Raw genomic sequence first — 26094 nt, 5'->3', positions numbered from 1 at the left:
TTAACCAACCCACCCATAAACACGGTCACATTTTAGACTGGATTCTTCATAGACCTGATGATAACATTCTACGGTCCTCCATTGTATCCCATGATCTTGCATCAGATCACCTCTGCATTATATGCCATCTTGACATATCAGTCCCTAACCCTCCACCTTTATCTGCTACTAAGAGAAACCTCCGTATGATAAATAGAACCAAACTAATGCACGACATCCAAGCTAACTTAACAACTTGCTTACCTCCTACCGCAGAACAACTCGATAACTGCCTGCGTTCATTGCTTGAAAAACATGCAACAGCTACCAAGTGCAGAGTATCAATTCAAAAGTGTTCTACGTGGTATAGCAGTGTTAGGGACCAGCTTCGCACTGCTAAAAGAGACCGCCGTAAAGCTGAGAGGCTTTGGCTTTCCACCAGACTCACTATTCATAAACAAATCTATGAAGCCTCTAAGAAGAATGTCACAAATATAGTCCATGCAGCGAAATCAGCCCACTACACTACTAAGATCATGGAAAGTTCCAGCTGCAAAGAGCTCTTCGAGATTACTAACAAGCTAATGTCAAGGAACAAATCTACACCACTTCCAACCACCTTCTCTCCAGTCGACCTTCCGGACATGTTTGCAAATTTCTTCCATGACAAAGTACAAATCATTAGAGATAAGCTTGACGCCACAATTTCAATTGACTCGTCGTCACCATACAGCTGAGATACAGAATTTGGGCGGCAACCATTAGCAGCATTTGAACTTGTCTATATGGATTTCGTACGTACAATCCTGATGAAGAGTGCACCAAAGTCATGTGAACTTGATCCAATTCCAACGTCACTGCTGCTTGAGTGCTTAGATCCAATATTGCCTTCACTGACTGATGTTATTAATACCTCTCTCTCTCATCCGGGGAATTCCCATCATTTTTCAAAACTGCCATTGTAAAGCCTCTGCTGAAGAAACCAACACTAGACCATAACGATTTAAAGAACTACCGCCCAGTTTCTAATCTCCCATTCATATCAAAAATCATAGTAAAGGTTGTTCTATCCCCGCTTGTATCTTATCTAAATTCAAACAGTCTTTTTAGTAATGTACAATCTGCACATCGCCCTTACCACAGTACTGAAACTACTCTTCTAAAAGTAGTTAATGACATTCTCTCTGCGTTGGATAGCGGAAAGATTACAGTCCTCACCCTCCTTGATTTGTCTGCAGCATTTGACACAATAGACCATGATATATTACTTCACCGTCTCCAGCATGTAATTGGCATTCATGATACAGCCTTACTGTGGTTCAAGTCCTACTTGGTCAACAGGACACAAATTATATCTGCAAATGGAATACACTTCAGCCCAGTTGATCTATGTTGTGGTGTTCCACAGGGGTCTGTTCTTGGACTTGTTCTCTTCATTCTGTACACTCAGTCGCTCTCAAGTGTCATAGATCATCATCCAGTGTCTCACCAACTGTACGCTGATGACACCCAAATATACAAATCTAGCCACCCAACTGAAGTTGATGCTACCATCCAAGGTGTAGAGAAGTGCATTTCTGATGTGAAATCATGGATGATAAAATTGAGGCCATTCTGATCACAACACAAAGACTTTCTCATTCACATCCTTTACCTCAAACAATAAATATCAGCAGCATCAACATTAAATTTACACAATCAGTACGAAACCTAGGTGTTACTCTGGACAGTACTCTCACATTGCACCAACATGTCATGAACATATGCAAGGCTGCATATCTTGAGCTGAGACGCATCAGCTCAATTCGCAAATATCTTTCAGTTGATGCCACTAAAACACTTGTGTGTTCATTAGTACTTTCAAGACTGGACTATTGTAACTCAATTCTGTCTGGTTCATCTCAATATCTGCTCCAGAAACTTCAAAACGTTCAAAACAAAGCTGCTCGTATCATACTTAGAGTACCACGATCAGAGCACACCTCTCCACTGCTCTGTACCATACACTGGCTATCCATTCGATCCAGAATCGAACACAAACTTTGTTCTCTGTGCTACGTTTCACTGTCGGACTCTAGTCCAACATACCTATCCGACCTCACCCACGTGTACACACCAGCAAGATACTTACGCTCCTCTTCTGACAATCGTATACTCATTATTCCCACTATGAAAATAAAGTCATATGGACAGCGTTCTTTTGCATACCAGGGCCCAGCAACGTGGAATGAATTGCCCACTGAACTTAGACACAAAGACACAGTGATCACATTCAAAAGGGCTCTCAAAACTCACTTATTTCGACTGCAAGAACAAACTTAGAGACCTGTTTTCTAATTTCATGGTGTTTATTTTTGTAATCACATCATTATGTTTTTTATCTTATAGATGTTGTCTAATGTTGTGAAGCGCTTAGAGCTTCTAAAGATTAGGCGCTATACAAAGTCCTCATTATTGTTATTATTATTATTATTATTATTATTATGTTAGTGTTCCGCAGAATAGCAAAACACGTTACACAAAATAAAATTTTAACCTTTGAAAACGGAAACTTGTGATACTTTGGTATCTAGGAAGCATATATTTTCCACAGACAGTCCCTATCAAATTTGGTTCCATGAATAATGTCAAAATTAATCGTTTAGTTTGGCTTTAAGTTTTGCCAGAAAACAAAAGTCCATAAATACGTAATTTAGGATGTATTAATCCTCATTTATCAATCATTTCAAAGCTGTGTAAAATTGGTTTCAGCGTAACTGCAGATAATATGAGAGAGAGAGAGATTGTGGCAAGAAGCAATGTCATTATTTTCAAGAGGAAAAACATGTAGTATAAATATCAAAATAATTTGAATTCGTTTGCACTTGTAAAATATAAAATGTAATTTTTGTATTGTACATTATACAAGTGAAACATATTCAAAATATTTTCTTATTGTCAATAATATTACGTACCAGAAATGTTACTTATTTTCAATAATTTGACATTAGGTTTTGTAATTGTGCCTTGGTGGTCCTTGCAAATATACAGAATGGGACTGCATGCCAAGGTTTAGATATAAAAGTTCATATTATTTAACGACTAAGATATTTTTGAAGCATGAAAGTTTGCCTTGAAAAATTATTGAAAAACTGTGTTTTTTGATACATGATTTATGATTTTCTAATCAGATTTATAATAGATAATGTAAGAAAAAAGAGAACATCGCGCCATCAAATTTCGAAGTTTGAGAACGTAATTAATCCATAATCGGAGAAAGGGAGAAAATGTTCAGAACTTGTAACACTCAATAAGCTAAATCAAAATGCCCTACTTGCAAGGTATACTCCCATGCAATATTTTCTGCATTCTAATTGCTTAAACCTTGATTGATACTCACTGCATCAATGCAGATACCAAAAATACATTCAAATCTGCATTGAGACCCACCCCTTAGAGAGATATGTGACTTCTAAATAAAGCTGGTCTTTTTGCTCGGTTAAGTTGTATGTTTATGTAATGCTGCAAACAGGTTTATATTTCCATCTAGATAGCATTTAATAAATTGGATGGAAGTCATGAGACAAAATAGATATTTGAATATGTTATTTTAGCACCGTTATGGCAAAACTATTATGCCTTGTCCTCATCACGTCTCTAAGCACTAAGCAGTCTGTAATATTTTTAGAACATTTAAGTTTATTATTTCATGTTTTAGGCTAAGACGTCAACATGTCCAGATCATCGTAACGTTATCTTGCAAAATGAGAATTTAATACCAGGGCTGTCAAATACAGGCAAATAAACTGAAGCACAAACAACATTACTGTTTGAAATAGCAGCTGAAACAAAATTTCATTCCAACAGATTCTGAGATAAGTAATCAGGAGAACTAAATAAAACAGTTTCCAGATCAAGAACAGGTAAATGCTTCTTAAAGACAAAGTTCTTGAACATTTATTAATTACGTCATGTACATGTCTGGGTGTTATTCAGAAAATTAGGAGATTCTGTGTCCTTATAAACATGGTTATAACTGATAATTGTAGGATTTGGAATAAATAACAATATGTTTACTATCCAAAGCACCACAAAAAATTCATCATCTGGTATTTTACAGTACATGGCAACAAATATTTTTTTGTGTACATAGAATAGTGTAGCAACTGACTGAAACAGGCTTGTGTAAGTAGAATAGGTGTAGCAACTGACTGATACAGGCTTGTGTACGTAGAATAGGTGTAGCAACTGACTGACACAGGCTTGTGTACATAGAATAAGTGTAGCAACTGACTGACACATGATTGTGTACATAGAATAGGTGTAGCAACTGACTGACACAGGCTTGTGTAAATAGAATAGGTATAGCAACTGACTGACACAGGCTTATGTACATAGAATAGGTGTTGCAACTGACTGAAACAGGCTTGAAGGCAGATTTGTTGTCATCATCTTATGCAATATGCTTAACCCGTGATTGTTCATACATTCTTTTTGTTGACGTGTTGCTAGGGAAAGGAAGTCGTCACGTGGCCTAACATGTAGTCTAAACACTGAAAATAACTTGAAAACATCCTTTTGAAAACTTGGTTGTGGATTTTACGGCACGTCAGCACTGTAAGGCTAAAACTAAAACCTTTATTTTCTGTAACGTGTTTTGTCATCCTGCGCAACGTTAACATCGTGTCCTCACTAGAACATATTGAATCGGCATGTAATAAATAGCTCCATGTCCTCCATTTTATTTGATTAGCTGGATTCCGCCATTTGGTAGCATTTGAGTTAATGTTTCAGCCGAAAACCTAGGGTACCTGGATTACTGAAGATTTACAATGGCAGCTTAGTTTTCAATGGAGATCACAACACTTATTGGAAAGGACTACAGGAGTTGGTGCGTGCAGGCAAGGCTATTGGTGCCGTAACCCGTGCACCCGGGTTCAAACCTCCATAGAATGCGAATAACAATATTCTAACCTGTACGGTAATATTATTTGCTTGTATTAAAAAAAGCAGTTAATGTTATCAGATATTTTCCTGGAGGATCCAGGGATATTACTTCCCGCTTGGCTTGGCGCATCTCTCTCTCTCTCTCTCTCTCTCTGTCTCTCTCTCTCTCTCTCTCTCTCTCTCTCTCTCTCTCTCTTTACACATATACTTGCTTAATTAAATGCATCATCAGTCTGAGTTTTCTGAGTTTTGTCTCCAGTTTCAAAGATAATATTTATTTATTGAATTCTAAATTATTTGAGTGACTACACCTACTTTTTGTCCATTTTGAAATATCGTTAAACAAATCGTAGTTATCTGACAATCCACAAAGTATGAGACATTGTCTCTGCATGCAAAATTCAAGAAAACAAACAGCGTTCATTTGAAATAAAAAATATCATTACATTCGTAACCAACATTTATATAATATTTTAAACTGCAACCATCTTAGTCATTTAGTAGTTTTATATATTAAAAACATTTTCAGTCTGTCTTGTTCTTTTAACTCACCAAATTCAACTTTCCTTGTAGAAGTTGGTATTAAATTGCTTTAAATCTATTTTAATGTATTCATATTGCTTATTTTTAATAATAGTTGCACACAACAATATTAAAAACAGGTTGCTGAAAATTTGACTCGAAGATGCAACCCGGCATACTTATGGCGATTGCAAAATTTAATGGTTTATGGGAAAATTTGTAATCGCTGTAATCAGAGACTGAAATGTTTATCTTTACGGTAAAAAAGGACAAAAGCTATTGCACAAGGTTTGGAGTGTCGATAAAGTTTTATACAATTTATTCAACGTTCCTCGAAATTGAAAAAAAAAATTTCAAACCAACAGATGGCCATGCAACCGTGTCAAACGCCTTTTCAATGTCAGTTAAAAAGCTGTGATTCACGGATATTGTATTCTTTGGAGTAAAATATTAGGTCATATAAGTTTCTTATGTTTTCTCTAATGTTTCGTCCCTTTAGAAGCCCTGTTTGATCATTATCTATATTTTTGTGTAATACATTTCAACCCATCTTCGACAGCCAAGGTTCCTATGTGCTAACCCTATTTTACACCTTGGCGGATCGATCAGATATTTCAGTGCTTCGGGTCGGCGAATTTCATTGGATACTGCGGCACGCTACCGCATCCTGTCAAAATCAAGTTGTTCAAATTTGAACACTGTTCCTACATGATCGAGACAAGGGAGCACACAACTGGAATGGAATCGTAAATAAGCAATTTTCCACTGCCTGTCCCTGATTGTACAAATACACCCTTTACCTCAAATACACATGTAATGGTTTCGGTCTGGTACGTAGTCATACTTTCAATGCTAAACTGACAAAGTATCCTTTTGAGGTCAGTTGCCTGCATTATCTTAAACTGATGATCACTCTTACATGATACTGTTTTTTTTGGCAGTACTTACTAAGGGAAACAACTCATGACATCCGCTGGATGTTGCTAGGACAAGGCAATGAAATATCTGATCGATCCGCCAAGGTGTACATAGAGTTAACATATTGGAACCTTAGCTAGCGAAGATTATTTAAATCATACTTCCAAAATACGCAGCAGCAATTCTGTATAATACATTTAAAAGTGAAATGTGTCTCCAGATTGATATAAGCTGCTTAGATTTATCACTTTTTTGGTATACATATAATTAGTCATTCTTTCTGAGTTTAAGATAATTAAAGTTGATACCCAATGTTAATAGCGATTACAAGAAACTATCGTTTCCCCAAAATTTATCAGATTTTATTGTGAATCCTTCAGATCCTATGCTTTTTCATTAGACACTTTAATTAATTAATTGATCAATTGATTAATAATGTAATTATTTAATTATTTAATTAATTAACTATTTAATTATTTAATTAATTTTAGGAAAACATTTGCAGCTTCGACATTTGATGTAGGACCAGTTAAGGAATGTTTCTAAAAATCATTTAGTCATGAATGTCAAAATAATTAGGTAGCATTTCAAGATCAACAGGATCAAATTTACGCTCTATATATAAATTCACATAAAATAATGTTCAATAATCAAAAATTTGTTTCTGACTTTTGCTTTTAACAAGAAGAGGAATCATTTTAGTTCCTTTTTTCTAAACTATATAAGTGTTTGTTTACTTATGTCCATTTTAATGTTATATATAGGTCTTGACCTCACCCCTTCCATCACTTTGTTTCTAATATATTCTAAATCTTTATTCCACTAGGTTTTGGAAATTTTTGTATTCCTCTAGTGTTTCGTAATTAATTCACGTCGCTTTTCTAAATTGTTTATGTTTGCAATTAGTTCATTTTCCTGTCTGTCTTGCTTTCTTACCAAAAGATGCAAATAAACAAAAAAAATGTTTGTATAATTTCGTACTGAAACATTTCAAAGTTGAAATCTGATATAGGCATATTCTCAAAAGTAACTAATTGATCTCCACATAGATATTGATGATTTACTTGAAAGATAGCCTCTTTTACTCTTCTTACAAATTCCGAGTTATAGAGAAGGGACAGTCGATGTGATTTAACTATTTCCATTGTTATACTCTTGTAGATGGTCACATTTAATTAAATGCTTTATTTTGATTTTGTTTTTTATCCTCTAACAAGGTTCTCAAGCATATTATTTTTAAATATTAAAATGTCGGAAGGCCTCTCTCCCCCTCTCTTTCTCTCTCACTCTGTTTTAATTGGTCAGTCCGAATGTCATTCTTAACTCCGCTGATTCAGATCTCTGTAGTAGGGACAGTCAATGTGATTTAACTGTTTCCAGATTTCTAGTATTGTACACAGTCACATTGAATAGAATCCACATTGTAAGAAATGTTCTGCTTCTAGTCTAAAAATACAAGGAGAAACTTTACATCACACACTCACCCCAAATGACCTTATGAACATTAATCATTTGGTTTCACAGCTCTACCTCTGGCCTGTATAGCAGAAAGAACAACTGGCGTGTGTGTTTTTGTATATCAATTACATGATTATTCACAGTTCTTGCAATAAACTTTTGATGCTGAAAATTGCTGATGATATTAAAGACAAAGGAGTATAGTAGGTGGCTCTAATTAGCAACAGTAACTTGTATATAGTTTTAAAGGATAAATGGATATATATATATATATATATATATATATATATATATATATATATATATATATATATATATATATATATATTCCTCTCTCTCTCTCTCTCTCTCTCTCTCTCTCTATATATATATATATATATATATATATATATATATATATATATATATATATATATATATATATATATATATATATATATATATATATATATATATATATATATATATAATACCTGAACTCTGACAATCTTTGCCAAACCTCTACGCCTAAAGTACATTTATTTAACATTTTATATTTTGCTGCAGATGTTGATAGTGAGTGTTGAGTCTGACCAGGTATGTAATACTCATTTATGCTTTCAAATTAACAAATTAACTTGATATCAAACGTTTAGTTTAACATAGGAAACACAGATTTGTGTATCAGAAACAATCAAGCCAGTCAGAGAAATATACCAGGATGTCACCAGTGAAGTCTACTATGTATGAATGATAAACGAGAAAGCTTTTGAATTTGAATTTGGTGTAGTAAAAAGGAAACCGTTAAATATGTAGTATAGGAGTTCATTTGTTTGCTCTTCATGCTAATTCCTCAATGTATCTGTCCATACCCAAGGCAGCTACATCAGTTGTTACATTTCCAGAACGTTTGCCCATTTTGTTTTTTTCTTTTCTTCTTTTGAAAACTATCTTCGTTTTTACAGAAAACGATCATTTGTATATCAGGGCTGAGCGCTTACATTTTCAATAATTGTGGGTCAATTTTCAGACACTAGAATAAGAACCAGACTAGTTTTTACTGTGTTATTTTTCCTCCAGTTATACCAACGGATCCGTGTAGTACATTCCTTCCATACATCCACTAAATTATGTGCTATGCATAAATCTAAGACAACTTGTCTAGATCTGGGGTTATTTACATTATTATAGTTGAAACAGCTATATTTGTATTTGTCCCAAGATTGAAATATTCCCCACTTACAACAAAATCAATATATCTTTCATTCTTAAGGCACATATCTGGATTGTCTCTAATTGGTCCATAAATATGAATAAGTACAAATCTGTCGTTTTCAAGTTATATTCATGACAGCTTATTGCACCTTTTTTTATATCTTTCTTTATGGCATGGAAGGTGAACGGTAAATAATTATAAAAAAATATAGTTACAAATCTTGAACTAGCGGAGTGCGAACTAAAAACAACATTCATATCCCATGGTAGCCCGTATGAAATTTCCCATTATTCAATGTCTTGAAGAAAGTCTGTTGAATACCTTTTACTCCTAAAAGTTTATAAGGTTATTAGATATATTTGTACATTCATGCGGTAACATTTCTTTAACCGAATACTAAGTTCTTCCAGGAAGAAACAATGCCTATATAAAGCAATACACTCTCACCACTGGTATTTAATTTCATTGTAAAGAATTGTGATGTAAATAAAATATTCTTTCGCTATATTCGCTATCTCAAATTTTCGTAAGATTTTATTTAAAATCAAACGTTTTTACTCGCGCATAAGTCTGTCCATCTGCAAACAACATAGACCCTAATCTGCCTTCGTATAATGCGTTGGCAGCTCATGGTCCGTGTTTTTCGTACTAGTAGGTACTCCTAACAAACTGCAGAGACAAATATGCAGCGCATGGTATGACAGCAGATTTGGATCTATGCAGTTTGCAATCGGACTCGAGTTGTAAGCAAGTAAATACGGTAGATGCCAAAACGGTTATATTTAATAAAACAGTGATCAGCATTGAACTACAACAGATAAACTTCAAGGTGTTGGAATTTCTTCTCTGAGCCACATCGTCCATAGATTATTACAGTTTATATTTCTAGCTAGAAAAGAGACCGGTTTTGTACTACACGCATAAACGTTAGCATGTTCTGATTAAAGAATATCGCGCGAGAATATAAACAAATCATTTTCGCATACTGCGATGCATCTAATTTGTAATCGTTCTCATAATGCCAAGAAGTAATAATCTGACCTCGTAAGACGGAGAGAGAGAGAGAGAGAGAGAGAGAGAGTATTTAAAAAATAAAAAACAGACACCGGGCGATTCATAATTGATATACTTAATGCGAGAGATATAAAAAAGGCCTTATGAGGTGGATCTCTGTATTTGGAAATGCCCCAAAAACTGAACTCAAACATTATTTGAAGTTATGCATAAATATATCCATGTCTTTATTGGCTTCAAAGACATTAAAGACTAATAAAGACTATAGCTTGTCAAGAACCCAAGACAAACCCTTCAACCCCAAATAAAAGTCATTACAACACCTTCAATTCTTTGTAGGATCCACAATTTAGGCCGAAGTTTACGCCAAGTTAAAGAGCGATGACCCTGAAATCGGGCTGTAAATCTTTCTTTTTTTTTGGGGAGGGTGTGTTGTCTTACATTGATTTATTTATGGCGACAAAATCTGAAATGTAACCATATAACATTACCTAATAGGGAGTTAGCCATGATATATATTTACATTGATTCAACCCCTCGCTCCCGTTATGTGCAAGTTGGCCGGCTATCATCACGTGTTCCGTTGTTTAGTATATCTTTGTCACGTATGTATCGGTAACATACGTATCATTAAGCATTATTTATGCTAAAATTTGTCAAAATATTACTTCATAGATTCATCAAGATTTAATTTTCAGACATATATGAAACATGATTACATTTTCGAAGGGTTTATTTAATCCTTTGATTTTCATTTCATATTATTTGGACCAGGTAACGTAAGTATCCCATATTTTATAACCAATGAACATCACAACATATGGTACGTAAAAAAATGATATGCATCAACAAGAACCGTTTATTTGGTTGGCTTTTTTTATAATAAAACGTACAAGTGAATTTTTAGCGCTTTTAATACTCCCCAAAATCCTCATTTTACACAAAAATGCCGTGCATAAAAAAGGGTTACGTATGTATCATGACCTAAGTGACCTACATTTTGAAGTCTCGTGAATGAATGTTCAGGGTAAAATGATTCAAAATTTGCTTTTAGATTTCTTAAAAAGTAATCACGATTGATTCAGAGACTTTTTAGTTCGATCTTCAGTTTTATTTTTCATCTTTATCTGACAGAATTGGATCGTAATTACACTAGCGACAGTAACGTAGGTATTGATATACACCATTTAGGTTGCGATATTTTCAGATCCAAGCTTTATTTATTGTTTACATTGATTTTTTTTGGAATGATAGACGTATATTGATATAGCAAAAAGGTATGCATTAAGGAAAGAAACGTATATAATCAGTTAACATGTCAGCGACATTGATTTGTGCCTCATTAGTGAATTTGGGTCCATAGCGCCCTACTTTGCATTCTGGGACACTATAGCACCATGTGGAAGTTTAACATCACGGGTGATATTATTGCAGACATAACGAATAATAACATTCTTGGGCGCTATAGCAACCCTTTGAGCCTTTTACATTGTGAGACACTTAGAACTGCATGGAAATTTAATTGTACGGATGTCAATCTGGGGCTATGGGAATTTAACATTATGGATGTCACTGTGAGATCTACGGGAAATATAACAATATTTTGTTTATCTAATTTAACGTGATTGGTGTCACTGTGGTGTCTGAAGAAACATAACATTATTGGTTACTGACGTTTTCTATGAGAATTTTAACACTATGGAGGTGGCTATGTATGAGTTGGCAATGACGGGCTGGTATAACCAGCCCTCTATGGGAATTGTAGCAGGATAGAAAAGCAGACATTTAAATGTACTCCTAATGACAGACAACACCCCATACGTACAGCTAACATGTACAGGAGGGAGATAAAAGCAAATATAAATGCAGAGTTTAGAATAAGAAGTAAATTTCACTGATAATTTTGGCGTCTTTTCAACTGTGTTATTGAGGAAGGCTGCAGTAACATTACTACACTTCACATCAACAAGGAATGCAGTGTTACCTCGCTAAATTCATAACTGGTATTGTCACAAAGAAGGATAGAAATAAACAAATCTTTATACTTTTTGCTTAATTCTTAATTTGATGTGTCCATGTTGTATTATTCAACATTAAAATATAGGAGCGGACTTTGAACAGGAAAGAGTCTGATAATAACATAGTAGTTCTAACTATCCAACACCCACACATACAAACTTGTCATTTCATCATACGATGACCGTGCGACGATAGACAAATTTATTATCATCACTTCCTTAATGTTAATGACATACTTTTGTTTCAGATTGCATTTGCATTTATTTATTTATTTTGTTTACTTTCTTCCGCGCAGTTGAATTTGGTGTGGAAAATGCGAATATTACACCATATGTCTTGCAGTCCATGGTGAATATGATAATCATATGTAGTCCTTTGAAAGACTGCGAATCATCCTACCATTTTCAGGAGCGCACTTGTTTTCTGTCTGAACTTTACATAATTTTTCAATTCTATTAAATAGTTTCTCATTTGTTGAATGGGGTGGGGGTCCTCTCTGATAAATATCTTGTCCGAGTGTTGGCATCCTATTCAACGTTTCCCTGCCAATAGTGTAGCTAGAATATTCTAGTATCAACGCTTCATATATATATATATATATATATATATATATATATATATATATATATATATATATATATATATATATATATATATATATATATATATATATATATGTGTATATATATATATATATATATATATATATATATATATATATATATATATATATATATATATATATATATATATATATATATATATATATATATATATATATATATATATATATATATATATATATATATATATGTGTGTGTGTGTGTGTGTGTGTGTGTGTGTGTGTGTGAGAGAGAGAGAGAGAGAGAGACTGCACTTGTATAGAAAAGAATGTGAACAAGTTAGTAGGAGTAATACTGCAGGATACTGGAAGTGAAGTATTAGTCCGATAAAAGAGTTCATATGTTCCCGTACAAATAGTCAGCTTTTATTATATACTCATTTTCTTATTCTACCTAAGGCTTAGTTATAAAAACGCACTTCATGAAAGAAAGTGATTGAATTTATACTGTATTCCAAAATAAATACACAGCCGTAGTTTCATCAATAAACAATAGCAAAATTAATGCGCACATAGCACCGCCGAGTGACCTTTGAACTCGTCGAGCGCTCGACATTAGTTTAAAAAGGAACTGCTCTTTTGGTCTACTTCAAATTGAAATGTATTGTCATATTTTGAATGAATACGCATTGCAACATTTCCAGTTGGTCTGTAATAGATGGATTTTGGTTGGGGTATTTTTGGGGGGAAGGAGGGTGTAGATTCTTCTCAATTCTGCTTGTCATGGACTGGATTTATTAGATGTGTCCATTCCGCACGAAGTACATGTGCTTTGAGCAGGAAGGGACAAGCCATGAATAAGCTGCATGAGTGTTTATGTTCTGTCATTGAATGTTTGGAATCATAATGTAAGAAACACATGAACTCTTTCAATTGAAATTTTCAAAGAGACGCTATAAACTATCAAGTTCATTTAATTTTAAGTGCGGTAAGGAGAATGTAATTGCAGTTGTAAATGTAGCAAAAATTACAGTACAATTCCATTTTGTTTGATCAAGTTTTAGTACCCATGACAAAGCTCGTATAATTCAGATTTGTAGAACCAAGAAAAATCAGTTTAGGAAATTCAAGATGCAAAAATGTAAGTATATTTTTGCCATTCTTATTGTCAGCTAAAGAATACATGTTTATACCTTATCACTTACATGCTCTTTGTAGGGAGCTCAGCTATATAATGAATGGTATGGCGTATATCTCTAGCCTAAATTCTAAACATTGTATCAAAACGTTAACGCGGAAAATTACAAAGCAGCTGGTGTGTGACAGTCTATTCAGCAAGCGAAAATAAGATCTCTTCGTAGTCTTGGCTTATTGGCTCTGAGGCCTTTACTTTTCTACCAAAACCGTAAGTTGCATTTTTCTCGAATTTAGTACTTTGACTTATAAAATGGTACACCATTGATAGATATGCGATAGCCCTTGGCTTCAATATGTTTTTCTGTGCTATATTTATATACCCCAGAGAGCACTGGTCATCGTCCGAACCATTCCATTTACGAAACGTTACTGCTAAATAACTGTTTAAATGGTCAGAATGGTATTTTCCATTGTGTGTCTAGTACGTTTGTTCGTTTGATTGTTTGAAAGTTTCATTTTTGACTCAGTAAACTCGTCCACATCGTTCACTTTATCATCTCTACTTTCAGATAGACTAAACAGTTTCTTTAGTTCATTCACAAACAAATCTAATAAACTAAAACCTAACGTCTACTACATGAGTGTACATGGTTTGTTTACAATGTAGCTTTTAATACACAATACTTTTTTAGACGCACGTGTTGTGCAGTGTAAAGTTGTTCAGCACTATTCTGACAATGGAAAGTGAAGGGCGAGAAAAAATGAGTATATACAGAAATATTTGCTAATTTATGACGACCTTGAAGAAAATAGAATGGCTGGATTTGATTTGATTTATTTATTGAGAATGTTGGAAGAATAAATCTGCATATTATGAAGTTAAATGCAGGGACTTTCATTCAATACTTCTATAGAGGATCTTGCCTTTAAACCTGATAGTACTTTATAGATATGTCTGATGTTGATACTTTTGTTTACTGCCACGTAATGCCACAACACAAAACAATTTCTGTTTGGCTTTTGTACAAATGTTGCAAAATTTCAATACACGTGTACTTTAATGATCTACTTTTCTACGCAAAGTGATAGAATGTAACATGCATTGCATATAAAGGCACCATCATAGTGGATCATGTTGTATCATCCAAAGAGTTGTTTCCCTTTATAACACATTTTGGTATGGCTGACAAAGACGAATCTCCTGTTTGCCGATATTTTCTAGCATGAAAATTGTTGATAAATTAATTAATTGTAGTAAAATAGGTCAGAAAACAAGGGATTGTGTATGCAATGAATTTGTCACTGATGGTAGCGTTAGGACAACGTTGAAGAAGACGATGACAGTAATAAATTTTAATTTTTTCGATTGAAATGTACAAAAGGGTAATCTTGTCTCCAACTGTTTGAAGGGAATTTTGTTGAACATGTTCAGTATAAAAACATTCCTACATTGAAATATCAACGAATGTTAAAAAAAATCTTGAGTATTTATATAATGAAATTTAAGTTGAAATAAAGTCACGAAAACTGGGAGTTTTACAGCAGAGTTTACAAGCCCCAAAGTGTGATCAAGACTGATAATGCAAACCAGGAGCAATCACAAGAAAATAGAGATTTACAAACCAAATTCTTCAACTAGACGCACGCGTTCAGAAACTCATTTCAAATAGCCACACATTGTTTCATTTCTTTATGTGCTTTTTTATAAAATCGTTAAAAGGGGGATTTAACAAAGAAGTGGTCATACAGTGTAATACGGGTAATCAAAACAACTACTGTGGTATCATAAAAGACACCAGCAATTACAGGGGTGATGTCTCCAATAAATACATGGTGCTAAATATTCACGTCTATTTTAAACAAACCGTTGTATAGAACGGCAGAGACTAATCATTTAATATGTCATTCTTGTGCTGCCTTTAGAAAACCTTTCAGTACTTTTCATAACATATTCAGTTTGCATGCAATTGTCCAGAACGAAAGGTTTAAGAAACATTAGAAACTCAGAGCATCACATCTGTTATGGCTATTTTGTTTATTACCACATGAAATTTCGGCACTTTAGTTGTGTAGATGCCTTTAAAATATTTAATTCTATGGTAAAACCAGTATTATGTTATGGTCTTGAAATCTATGGACACAAGTATTCAGAATGTATTATTCAAAGCGTTCAAAGCCGTTTCTGTAAACAATATATATGTACCTCAAGTAATGTGAATATTTATGTTGCCCCTGGAGCTTGTGGCAGAATACCGTTGTGTGTTACATATTACTCAAGGTGTGTTTAATATTTTAAGTTAATTGTTATATCTGGACAGGAGCAGAATGCTACAAGATGCATCAATGACTCGATGATAATGGACATGTTACATGGGCATCATTTAAGAGATTTATTACTTAGCTATGGCCAATGTGGGTATATGAGAAAGCTTGCCAGTAGCTTCTCGAGGGTCAGTGGTTCTTTCCGGGGACTTCCCGGGTTCTTCCTCCACCATTAATACTGGCCGCCATGTATAGCCTATCGTGTGCTGAAAAATGGCGTTAAACCGTACAACTACAACAACAACAACTTGCTATGGTATGGAGTTTGTACGGCTATCGCAGGATGTTGACAATGTTAGTGTACTTGTAACAGCATTCTCTCACAGAGTAAGCGATTGTACCTGTCAAAACTGGCACGATGAACTCATGCAGTCGACAACATGTAGGTATTATCAAAGTTATTTAACACTACTAAATGTTAAAATTTCCATAGGCTTACTTATATGTGCCCGTAAAGCTCTTTCAAGATTCAAATGTTCTACTCATACACTTTTTATACAGAATGGTACACTTTTTTACAGACTGGTAAACATGATGGTGTACATCGTATCTTTCAATATCTTTCTTTAGAATGTCCGCCTCGGAAGCGGGAGGTCGTGGGTTCGAACCCCGGCCGAGTCATACCAAATACTTACAAAAATAGTATTAACAGCTGCCTCGCTAGGCGCTCAGCTTTAAGAGGTTAGTGTTAGGGCTGGTCGGCCTGGTGTCAGGATAATGTGATTGTGTGGGACATCATGCTACATGTCTGCGGCATGATGCCCCAGTGCTAGACATCACTATTAACTGCCACACTGCAGACATCGTAGCGATATGACTAAAAAATTGTTAAAGCTACGTTAAAAATCTTAATCACACACACACACACACACACACGTATCTTTCGTGTCAATCTTATTATCGCAGTAATTTTGCTTTTCTAGAGATGAATGTCATACATGTTTCATTTGTAAACATTATCAAGATCCAAGACAAAATTATTTTTAATAACCTTGGTATGCTAGTCCATCTGTAAAAAAGTTGCATGATATTCACATTATTTATATACCATTTGTTCCACCAACAAGGCAATACGTACTATAATAAATATGGAGTATGCGCATTTGGCTATAGCGTCCCGTTTTAAGGAATTCTTATATTTGTGTGATTATTGGAATTCTCCGTAACGGAAATATCCTTAGCCCGAAATAATTAGCCAATTACTAGGAGCAAACGTCACAGAGTGAAGTGTTAGTGAGTTTCCATGATACCATGGTTCACTAGTAGTGAATTCAGGCCAAAACCGAATGAATGTCCCTGTCGTAAGATAGTCCATATTAAAATCTAGTGGTGTACATTGGTGGTGTGACTGCAAGGCAGTATTAACGGTAGGAAACCAGTAAATTACACAAAGGAATAAATAAGAGGGACTCGGCAGATACCGTTTATGTCGCCATAGGGGCAAATATAATGCAGTTATATTGGCGAAATGTGCCTGGAAAGCATACATTAACTGGCCTAAGGTGGCGGAGTTAAAATAGTTCCTAGTGTTAGGGGATACTCGTATATGTTCTAAGGCGTGAACGGCTGGCGGTACTGAAACCTGATGAACATAAACCATGCAGATGTGCTGTTGATAGATATTTGGCAGGTTGTTTTATCTGTGGTCTTGCATTATTAAGAGTAAAATTTTAGGTATAGAATGGACACGTCGGGCTTTCTAATTTACAACTGAAGTTGTATGGAAGTCTTTGGAAAGGTGGGGTAAACTTTTGACTTCTAGAGAGAATCGCGCCAGGGTTTGACAACCGCTCGGTCAAGTAAGGACCCTCGGCTTGTAAAAATTCAATAGTTAAAATAGACACAATATATACATGTGCACTCCAGGTGATACATTTTGTATTTGTATATATTACTTTATTATGGGCCGGTAGCCTATATTACCAATTAAATTATCTTGGATCTTTAATCTTAAATCTTGCAATTGTCCGGACTTATATATGCGATTCTAATGGTAGATTTTACTGTTTATTTGTTGATTCTTCTAAGGCTTGCAATAGTATACAACAAAATAAGCAGTGATTTTATCTTTTACAGAATTATATTGATGGATATATTTTGCAAGTTTTCAAAACAAATTATGTATTCTTGTTTGAAAAGCTGTTTACCAACTACAAAAGAACTAACACTTTAACTGCAATGTGGGAACAAGACAAAGATGTTTTCTAATACCCCTCTTTTTCTTTTTTCTTTTTTTTTTTTTTTGTCTTTTAATTAATGATTTCGTTCAAGTCATGAACTAAGTGTGATATTTTCATCACAGAGAATATACCCGTGATCTTTGCCTTATCGTATGCGGATGATGTGGTTAATTGTGTTGAAACTGTGTGGTTATTACAACAACAAATTAATGCTATAGATAAATTTTGTACTGAAACAGTAAAGGAATTTAATCTAGCAAAAACAAAAAACAAAAACAAAAAAACAAAAAAAAAACATTATTTTGATGCAATGGCTTTTTGAGGAATCATGAGCGCTGGTCTTATGAGAGCAAATCTATTTAAACGATTTCGTTTTATAGTTATATGGGGTTGGATTTTTATCACGATTGAGCTGCATAAAAATATAATGGTGTCACAAGCTTTGAAATCTAAATCTAGTATGTTTGAATATCAAGAAATATTGGAAGATTACATGTAAAGGATATTTAAAATGTTTGATGCTATTGTGAAACCAGTTTTATATTAGGGTTCCGAAACTTGGGGGTATGAATATTCGTCAGAAATGGAAGCAAATCATCAAAGGTTTATAAAAGATATGTTAACCTACCATAAATAGAGTTTCTCAAATAGGTATTGATTTAATATTGAGTTTATGAAACAAGGTGAATACTGTCCAGCTTTTGCGAGCCTTCATCCTTTATTATTTCAAGCACGTTTGCATCACCATCATGGATGCTTTTCAGGTAGACATTTTACTTTCTCCTTTTTATTTAAGAAGAACAGATTCAGGATTTTGACGGATCGTCACAGTTACGGCTTTGCAAAGCTTCCAAGATGGCAAAAACTCAAAACACGATGTCATTTCTTTCTGAGAGGATTAGATCAGACGTGGTTCAAAGAGCTAAATATTACACTGATTTCTGTAGTACAAATTTTCTTGAGATGGTACTGCGGGGTGTTAAAACGGCATGGATCGATATGGTACTGCGGGGTGTTAAAACGGCATGGATCGATATGGTACTGTGAGGTGTTAAAACGGCATGGATCGATATGGTACTGTGGGGTGTTAAAACGGCATGGATCGATATGGTACTGCGGGGTGTTAAAACGGCATGGATCGATATGATACTGCGGGGTGCTAAAACAGCATGGCCCGATGTGGTACTGTGGGGTGTTAAGACGTTATTCTGAACCGTTTTGATAAATGGGACTATGATCACGATGGAAATATTATGATTTAACTGAATTTATTCTAAAAACGATAGTATTTGTAGACTACTTTTAGCAATCGGAAATATCCAAAAAAGAGGACGAAAGAGAGAGGGTAATAAACAAAGTTGCATGTTGCGAATAATTTTTGTTGTTGCTATTTCGTATGTCAAAATGCGAAATAAAATTTAGTTTCCGATTGTGCAAGGTTTGGTATTTTAGCCTCAAGAAGGCATCATAGGTGGACATTGGTAGACTAGAGGATAATTTCTTAGTTTACTAATGAGCCAGTTCCATTCTTTTGAAAGAAGTGATAGTTCGTTTCCTCAACAAAACCTCTTTCTGAAGGGGAAATGCATAGTGCTTCCAAACGAAATCCTAGAGTCTAAGTGTATATTAAATTAAACATATGCAGGTACAATTTGCGAGCTGATCCCTACATACTCAGATCATATTCAAGTTTAGATCTTACTGAAGTCCTGTACAATCGGAGTAAGACTTCCCGGTATGCTTACTATTCTATGTTTGCCACTACTCGTAATAAATCAAGGGCTTTTTTTACATTTATCCCTCAGGTATGTAATATGCAGAAAGTAATTTCATTTACGGTGTTAATTAAGGGCATGACACTCCATCTCTCTACAACGGAAATAAGAGAATTATTAAGACAGAGTTTTCGCTCATCATACACGCTATCTTGTTGCGAATCTATTGTTTTAAACAATGTGATAGAAAAAGCAAAAACCAGCAAGTTATGGAAAATTTAACAAATAATACATTTTTCTAGAATACAAAGTGAAAATTCAAAAGGAACTTACAGTATTGTAAATTGAATCACAAATAGTCTTAAAAGTCGAAACGTATACAGTATTCAGAATAAATTCTAGCTGTGTTCCAAATGAATTCCACTTCTGTATGTGCTGACGTATCAGTAGCCTGGAATGGTGTTGGTATGCTAACAGTCTTGGTGTGACACAGTGATATGATCCAAAATGTCTCTAAATGAATTCAAATAATTCCAAAATAGTGATTTAGTCCTAAAGTCAATAGGGAATTTGTAATTCCGATTAAGAATTTAGATTAATAAATCCTGTCAAATAATAACGGAGCACAGCTAAAACTGATTCCACTAAGACTGATGTTAAGATATGGAATGAGTAATTCTGAAGTAAAAAACATTTATGTAAAAAGTTAAGACACGATAACGGACCATCAAACTCGTAAATCACTTGCTTCTAGAACATTCTTAATTCCTGAAAATAAAAATAGGCTTTGAACTCAACATGCTTACCTCCAAGCAATAATGATTTTAAAATATAGTCTAAAATAATAGACAAACATTAACTATGTAATATGTTATTTACAAAATAACAAGAAATTAGGCTGGTAGGCCCAACTTTTACCCTCAAAATTATGGACAAAGGTCGGTTACACAATACAAATTAAATATACACAATATATAATCATGGTCAAAAGCCAACACAATACAGATTATATTTACAGAACAATGCACTCTGCAGAAGTGCATACAAATAGTTTTTGATTACTAACATTTCAACCGTTTTTCTTCTGTCCATTTATAAAGTCTGCTGACGAAATTCTGGAGCCGATGTTCAACAGCATGCATTCCTTGGATCCATGACATATAAAAAGTCATCGACATTTAAAGAGCAGCAAGACCGTTCCTGGATTAAGGCATTTTGCAGTGCTGTTAACCTTGATTATGCAATGGGTTACTTACAATATTCTGCCTTGAGAAATTTCAGGAATGATGGAATCTACCCTGACACTGAACTTTCTGCCTTTTGAAACATTTGATACAAAGTTGGTATCAGACACATTGAAACAATAGAGAGATAGGTTATTCATTATGTTGTGCTTCCATGTGGTGTTATACTGTTTTTGGCTTCGGGATCAATATTCAAAGTCTGATAAGAACTTTCTGGAATTAAAATACTAAAAAAAACTCTGTTATTTATCATTTATTCCATAGTTATGCAAACCCAGATTGTTAATGTTGTAGGACGATAGATTAATTAGTTCATTCAAGCATGGGTACTGGTATCATTGTTGCTTTTCATCAAGCGGCTGAAGTCACCATTTTGCCAAAGTTTGTTGAAAATTTGATGCAGTGTGTTCAGGGCTGAATCTGCTAAATGCTTCAGACGCTGACAGTAGATATCATCTAATTCTACTGACGTGTCACTAGATCCATCACAATAGTCTTGCAGTTCTCCAAGAGCTTCCTTGCAATCTAAAACGTTAGATAAATCTCATATTTAATGGAACAATTTCTGTCAGTTTTTAACACGAAAGTTTTCATAATAGTTATCGTCTAAAGAGGTTTAGAGGGTATGTCCTCTAATGCACTGATACTTTCTGGTCCGATCGTGATGATTTTCTTACGTATCCAGCAATGCACTATGGATTTGAGGTACAGTCGAGATTTTTTTGTTGTGTCCTTAAACGCACTGATGATCTGTATTCCAGTCGCGATCTTTTTGTTATGTGTCCTTAAATGCACTGATGATCTGTATTCCAGTCGCGATCTTTTTGTTATATATCCTTCAATGCAATGAGGATCTGTATTCCAGTCGCGATCTTTTTGTTAAATGTCCTCGAAAGCACTGAGGATCTGTGGTCGGGTCGTGATCATGTTGTTCTATATCCTTCAATGCATTTAATATGTGTGATACGGTCGTGATAATTTCGTTAAATTTATCCAAATGTTTGATACGGCTGCTTTTTATTCCAGTTTGTTTTCGTAACACATCATATACTGATTTAACCTGAAGACATATGATCTCAATATTTCAATCTTGCTGTCTCCAACGGTAAAGTAAGCTTTTCCTCGGTATAAATAGTATTATATTCTCTAATAACCTTTTTTCAGTTCTCTGATAGACTTTTTGTACACATGACCAAACCAAGGCTTTCTTCAGTTCTCTGATAGACTCTTTGTATACATGACCAAACCAAGGTCGGATAGACTCTTTGTTTTCATGACCAAACCAAGGTATGATAGACTGTTTGTATATGACCAAACCAAGGTATGATAGGCTCTTTGTATACATGACCAAACCAAGGTCTAATAGGCTCTTTGTATACATGACCAAACCAAAGTCTGATAGACTCTGTATACATGACCAAACAAAGACTTGATAGACTCTTTGCATACATAACCAAACCAAGGCCTGATAGACACTTTGTATACATGACCAAACCAAGGCTTTTTTCAGTTCTCTGATAGACTCTTTGTATACATGACCAAACCAAGGTCGCATAGACTCTTTGTATACATGACCTAACCAAGGTCTGATAGGTTCTTTGTATACATGACCAAACCAAGGTCTGATAGACTTTGTATACATGACCAAACAAAGGCCTGATAGACTCTTTGTATACATGACCAAACCATGGTCTGATATAGACTCTGCATACATGACCAAACAAAGGCCTGATAGACTTTTTGTATACATGACCAAACCAAGGCTTTTTCAGTTCTCTGATAGACTCTTTGTATACATGATCAAACCAAGGTCGGATAGACTCTTTGTATACATGACCAAACCAAGGTCGGATAGGTTCTTTGTATACATGGCCAAACCAAGGTCTGATAGACTTTGTATACATGACCAACCCAAGGTCTGATAGACTCTGTATACATGACCAAACAAAGGCCTGATAGACTCTTTGTATACATGACCAAACCAAGGCTTGTTTACGCGTTTAGGTATTGGCAAAGTCTATTTTAAAAAAGACATTCTGGAGAGTGTTAGTAAATAAGACTATTTGATAAGCCATCTTTTCAAAACGATTGATGTCCGGCTGACATTTTACTAGTTAACCTCAGATTCCATTTCAGTCTCTGTCCCTTCAGATTTGGGAGTATTATTTCTCAAGCCTACGGGAAAGTTGTCACTACCACACAGCTTGTCACTAGCTTCAGGTAAAAAAAAAATGAAGAGAATAAGATGGTTGGACGAGTAGGACGCAGGTTGTAATCAGACATTCATTAAACAATGAAAACAAAAACTTATTAAGCACCCATTGATACCTTAGATCTTTACACGAAAGCAGAAAGAAATAACTTTTCTCTCTTCTGTCTAATTTCCAGAAAGCATATACAAGTACTACACAGCTCTAGATACCGAGGAAATCCGACTGGACATACTAGACACAGCTGGAAAGGTGAGTACCAACTATTTGAAGTGTGTACGAGTTGCCTCCCTTAGGGAAACTAATCTACATGTCTATAGAGCCTTCAACTGGATGCTCGAAATTTTGGCTGACTTTTATTTTAAGAAAGAGAAATGAACAAATTAATTAATAGCTATAAATCCAGAAACGTAGACAATAATATTACGGTAATATTTATAAAAAAAATACTTGTTCAAGAAATTAAACATAAAATTGGTATTGTAGAGATACCATATCCATTAGAACCGGTATTTATTCAGTTATCTCAGAATGCGTTTTTTTTTTTGTTTTTTTTTTTAACAAAAGAAAGAATGTGTATAGTTGTGTAGAAAGATAGAAAGAAAGATGGAAACAAAGGAACAAAGAAGGAAATGTAGATACATATACAGATGCTTATAAAAGAAATATTTAATATTTTAACAACAAAGAAAACTAGCAACATTTCATTTTCTTTTCAGTCTGAGGGGAATTGGAAGGATTATTACGCGCTGTGGGCAGATTGTTTTGCTTTCGTCTACTCTATTACAGACCGTCAAAGTTTTGATTCTATCCTTGGCCTCAAAAGGCACGTAGAAGAGATTAGGCAGTCCTCAAACATCATTGGAATCCTTGTGGGAAACAAATCGGATCTGTTACATGACCGGCAGGTGCCTGCTGACGAGGGGTCAGAACTTGCAGATGAAATCGGATGTAAATTTTTTGAGGTGTCAGCAGCAGATTGGACACAGGTCACATACATTGAACAAATGTTTCTTGATCTGGTACGTGAACATCGCCGCCAAAAGTCTTTACGTGAGGGAAGACAGAGAAAAACGAGTTCCTCTACCAGATTCCGCCAGGCTATACAGAAAGTAATCTCAGGAAAGGCAACAGTTAAACAACGTTTTCCCGCAACACAGTGATTCTGAGACAAAACCGAATATATTTAGACAGAACACTTGGGACCTAAATATGTTTCTGCCTGCATTTTAAGCAAGCTCACCTACATTCCGTAGTCCTAATGAAGTCCACATGCATCATCCGTGGGGGGATGATCCACTCCAACCGAACAAACACATACTATGCGCACACTCTTTCTGATACACATTTGTTCGAGAACCAAACAGCTAATTGTTTGGGGAAGATTATGTTCTTTCAAAGTAAAAATAACTCACTATCCTTTTCAATTTGAACTAAATGTTATTTTGGACAAATAATATAACGTTTTCACGGCAGGAGTGATGTAAACATTCTCTCGCAAAGATATTTATGATAAAACGGTATGTAAACGTAAACCCTACATGGGCCAGCACCGTAATGATAATATCCCATTTTATTCCTTTTATAAAACAATTACAAGGGTCAACACGCCGTATCAAGAATAATTACATCATTCATTGCTAACGATTTATGTTCAGGGCCCATTTTTATCAGTACAACAAACCAACCGATGTGTTCAATTGTCTTAGCCTATTTGTGTCAGCACAACAATCCAAGCAATGTGCTCAATTGTCAAGGCCTACTTGTGTCGGAACAACAATACAAGCAATGTCCTGAATAGTCAAGGCTCGCTTGTGTCAGTACAACAATCCAAGCAATGTCCTCAATAGTCAAGGCCTACTTGTGTCAGCACAATAACACGAGCAATGTGTTCAGTGCACCAGGGCCTACTTGTGTCAAGGGTTGTGATTGAAGTCTTTCTCTGTTTCTACACTATTTAGTTTGGGCTGGGGTGGCCGAGTGTGGGCAGTTTTGTGTTTACACTGTCTACGTTGTGGATAGCAGTGGACTGCATGGATAATAAATATAATGTAATCATTTGCATTAATAAGAAGCAAAATAAAAATGTTGTATATTTATGGTTTATACATATAGTCTCTTTAGAGCTATACACATTATATTAATATTCCTTGATAATGTGTATGTGTTGAGAGAGAGAGAGAGAGAGAGAGAGAGAGAGAGAACAGAGATAGACGGACAGACAGGCAGACAGAAAGACAGAGCAATATACTTTTTGTACGCATACGGTACCACCAATATTTTAAATTCTTACAAGAGTCAATAGCGACCTTTTTTCGTGTGGGAACCTAAAATATCTAGATGACGCCTTAGCCTGCGTAACGTATATGCATTAAGTGGAAAGTCTAAGTGCCTGCAAATTGTACATCCTTAATATAAATATTTTGGACTATTAAACAATAACGTACAATGCTATTTGTACCCTGAACGTCAAGGTAAGTTTAAGTATAATGCTAATTATCCCCTGAACGTCAAGGTAAGTTTAGGTATAATGCTAATTATACCATGAACGTCAAGGTAAGTTTAGGTATAATGTTAATTATACCATGAACATCAAGGTAAGTTTAGGTATAATGCTAATTATACCATGAACGTCAAGGTAAGTTTAGGTATAATGCTAATTATACCCCAAATTTGCCATTTAATTCTTTGAC

General features: G+C 34.8%; 1 protein-coding gene across 2 annotated transcripts in view; it reads left to right on the top strand.

Moving 5' to 3' along the window:
• LOC149786155 (ras-related and estrogen-regulated growth inhibitor-like) overlaps positions 1-25500 on the top strand; it is a 73593-nt gene extending 48093 nt beyond the window's left edge. For both annotated transcript variants that reach the window (XM_089978152.1, XM_089978153.1), the window contains exons 3-4: positions 23580-23653; positions 24121-25500. In XM_089978152.1, coding sequence (XP_089834278.1) covers positions 23580-23653; positions 24121-24564 — 518 coding nt within the window. In that variant the 3' untranslated portion in view covers positions 24565-25500. The remainder of the gene's footprint in view (positions 1-23579; positions 23654-24120) is intronic.
• Positions 25501-26094: the final 594 nt, after the last annotated feature.

This window comes from Sinohyriopsis cumingii, chromosome 12 (genome assembly GCF_028554795.1).
Source record: "Sinohyriopsis cumingii isolate HCF-2022 chromosome 12, ASM2855479v2, whole genome shotgun sequence".
In the NCBI taxonomy this organism is placed as follows: Eukaryota; Metazoa; Mollusca; class Bivalvia; order Unionida; family Unionidae; genus Sinohyriopsis; species Sinohyriopsis cumingii.
Note: the sequence above shows the minus strand (reverse complement) of the source record. Positions and strands in the feature narration are given on the sequence as shown.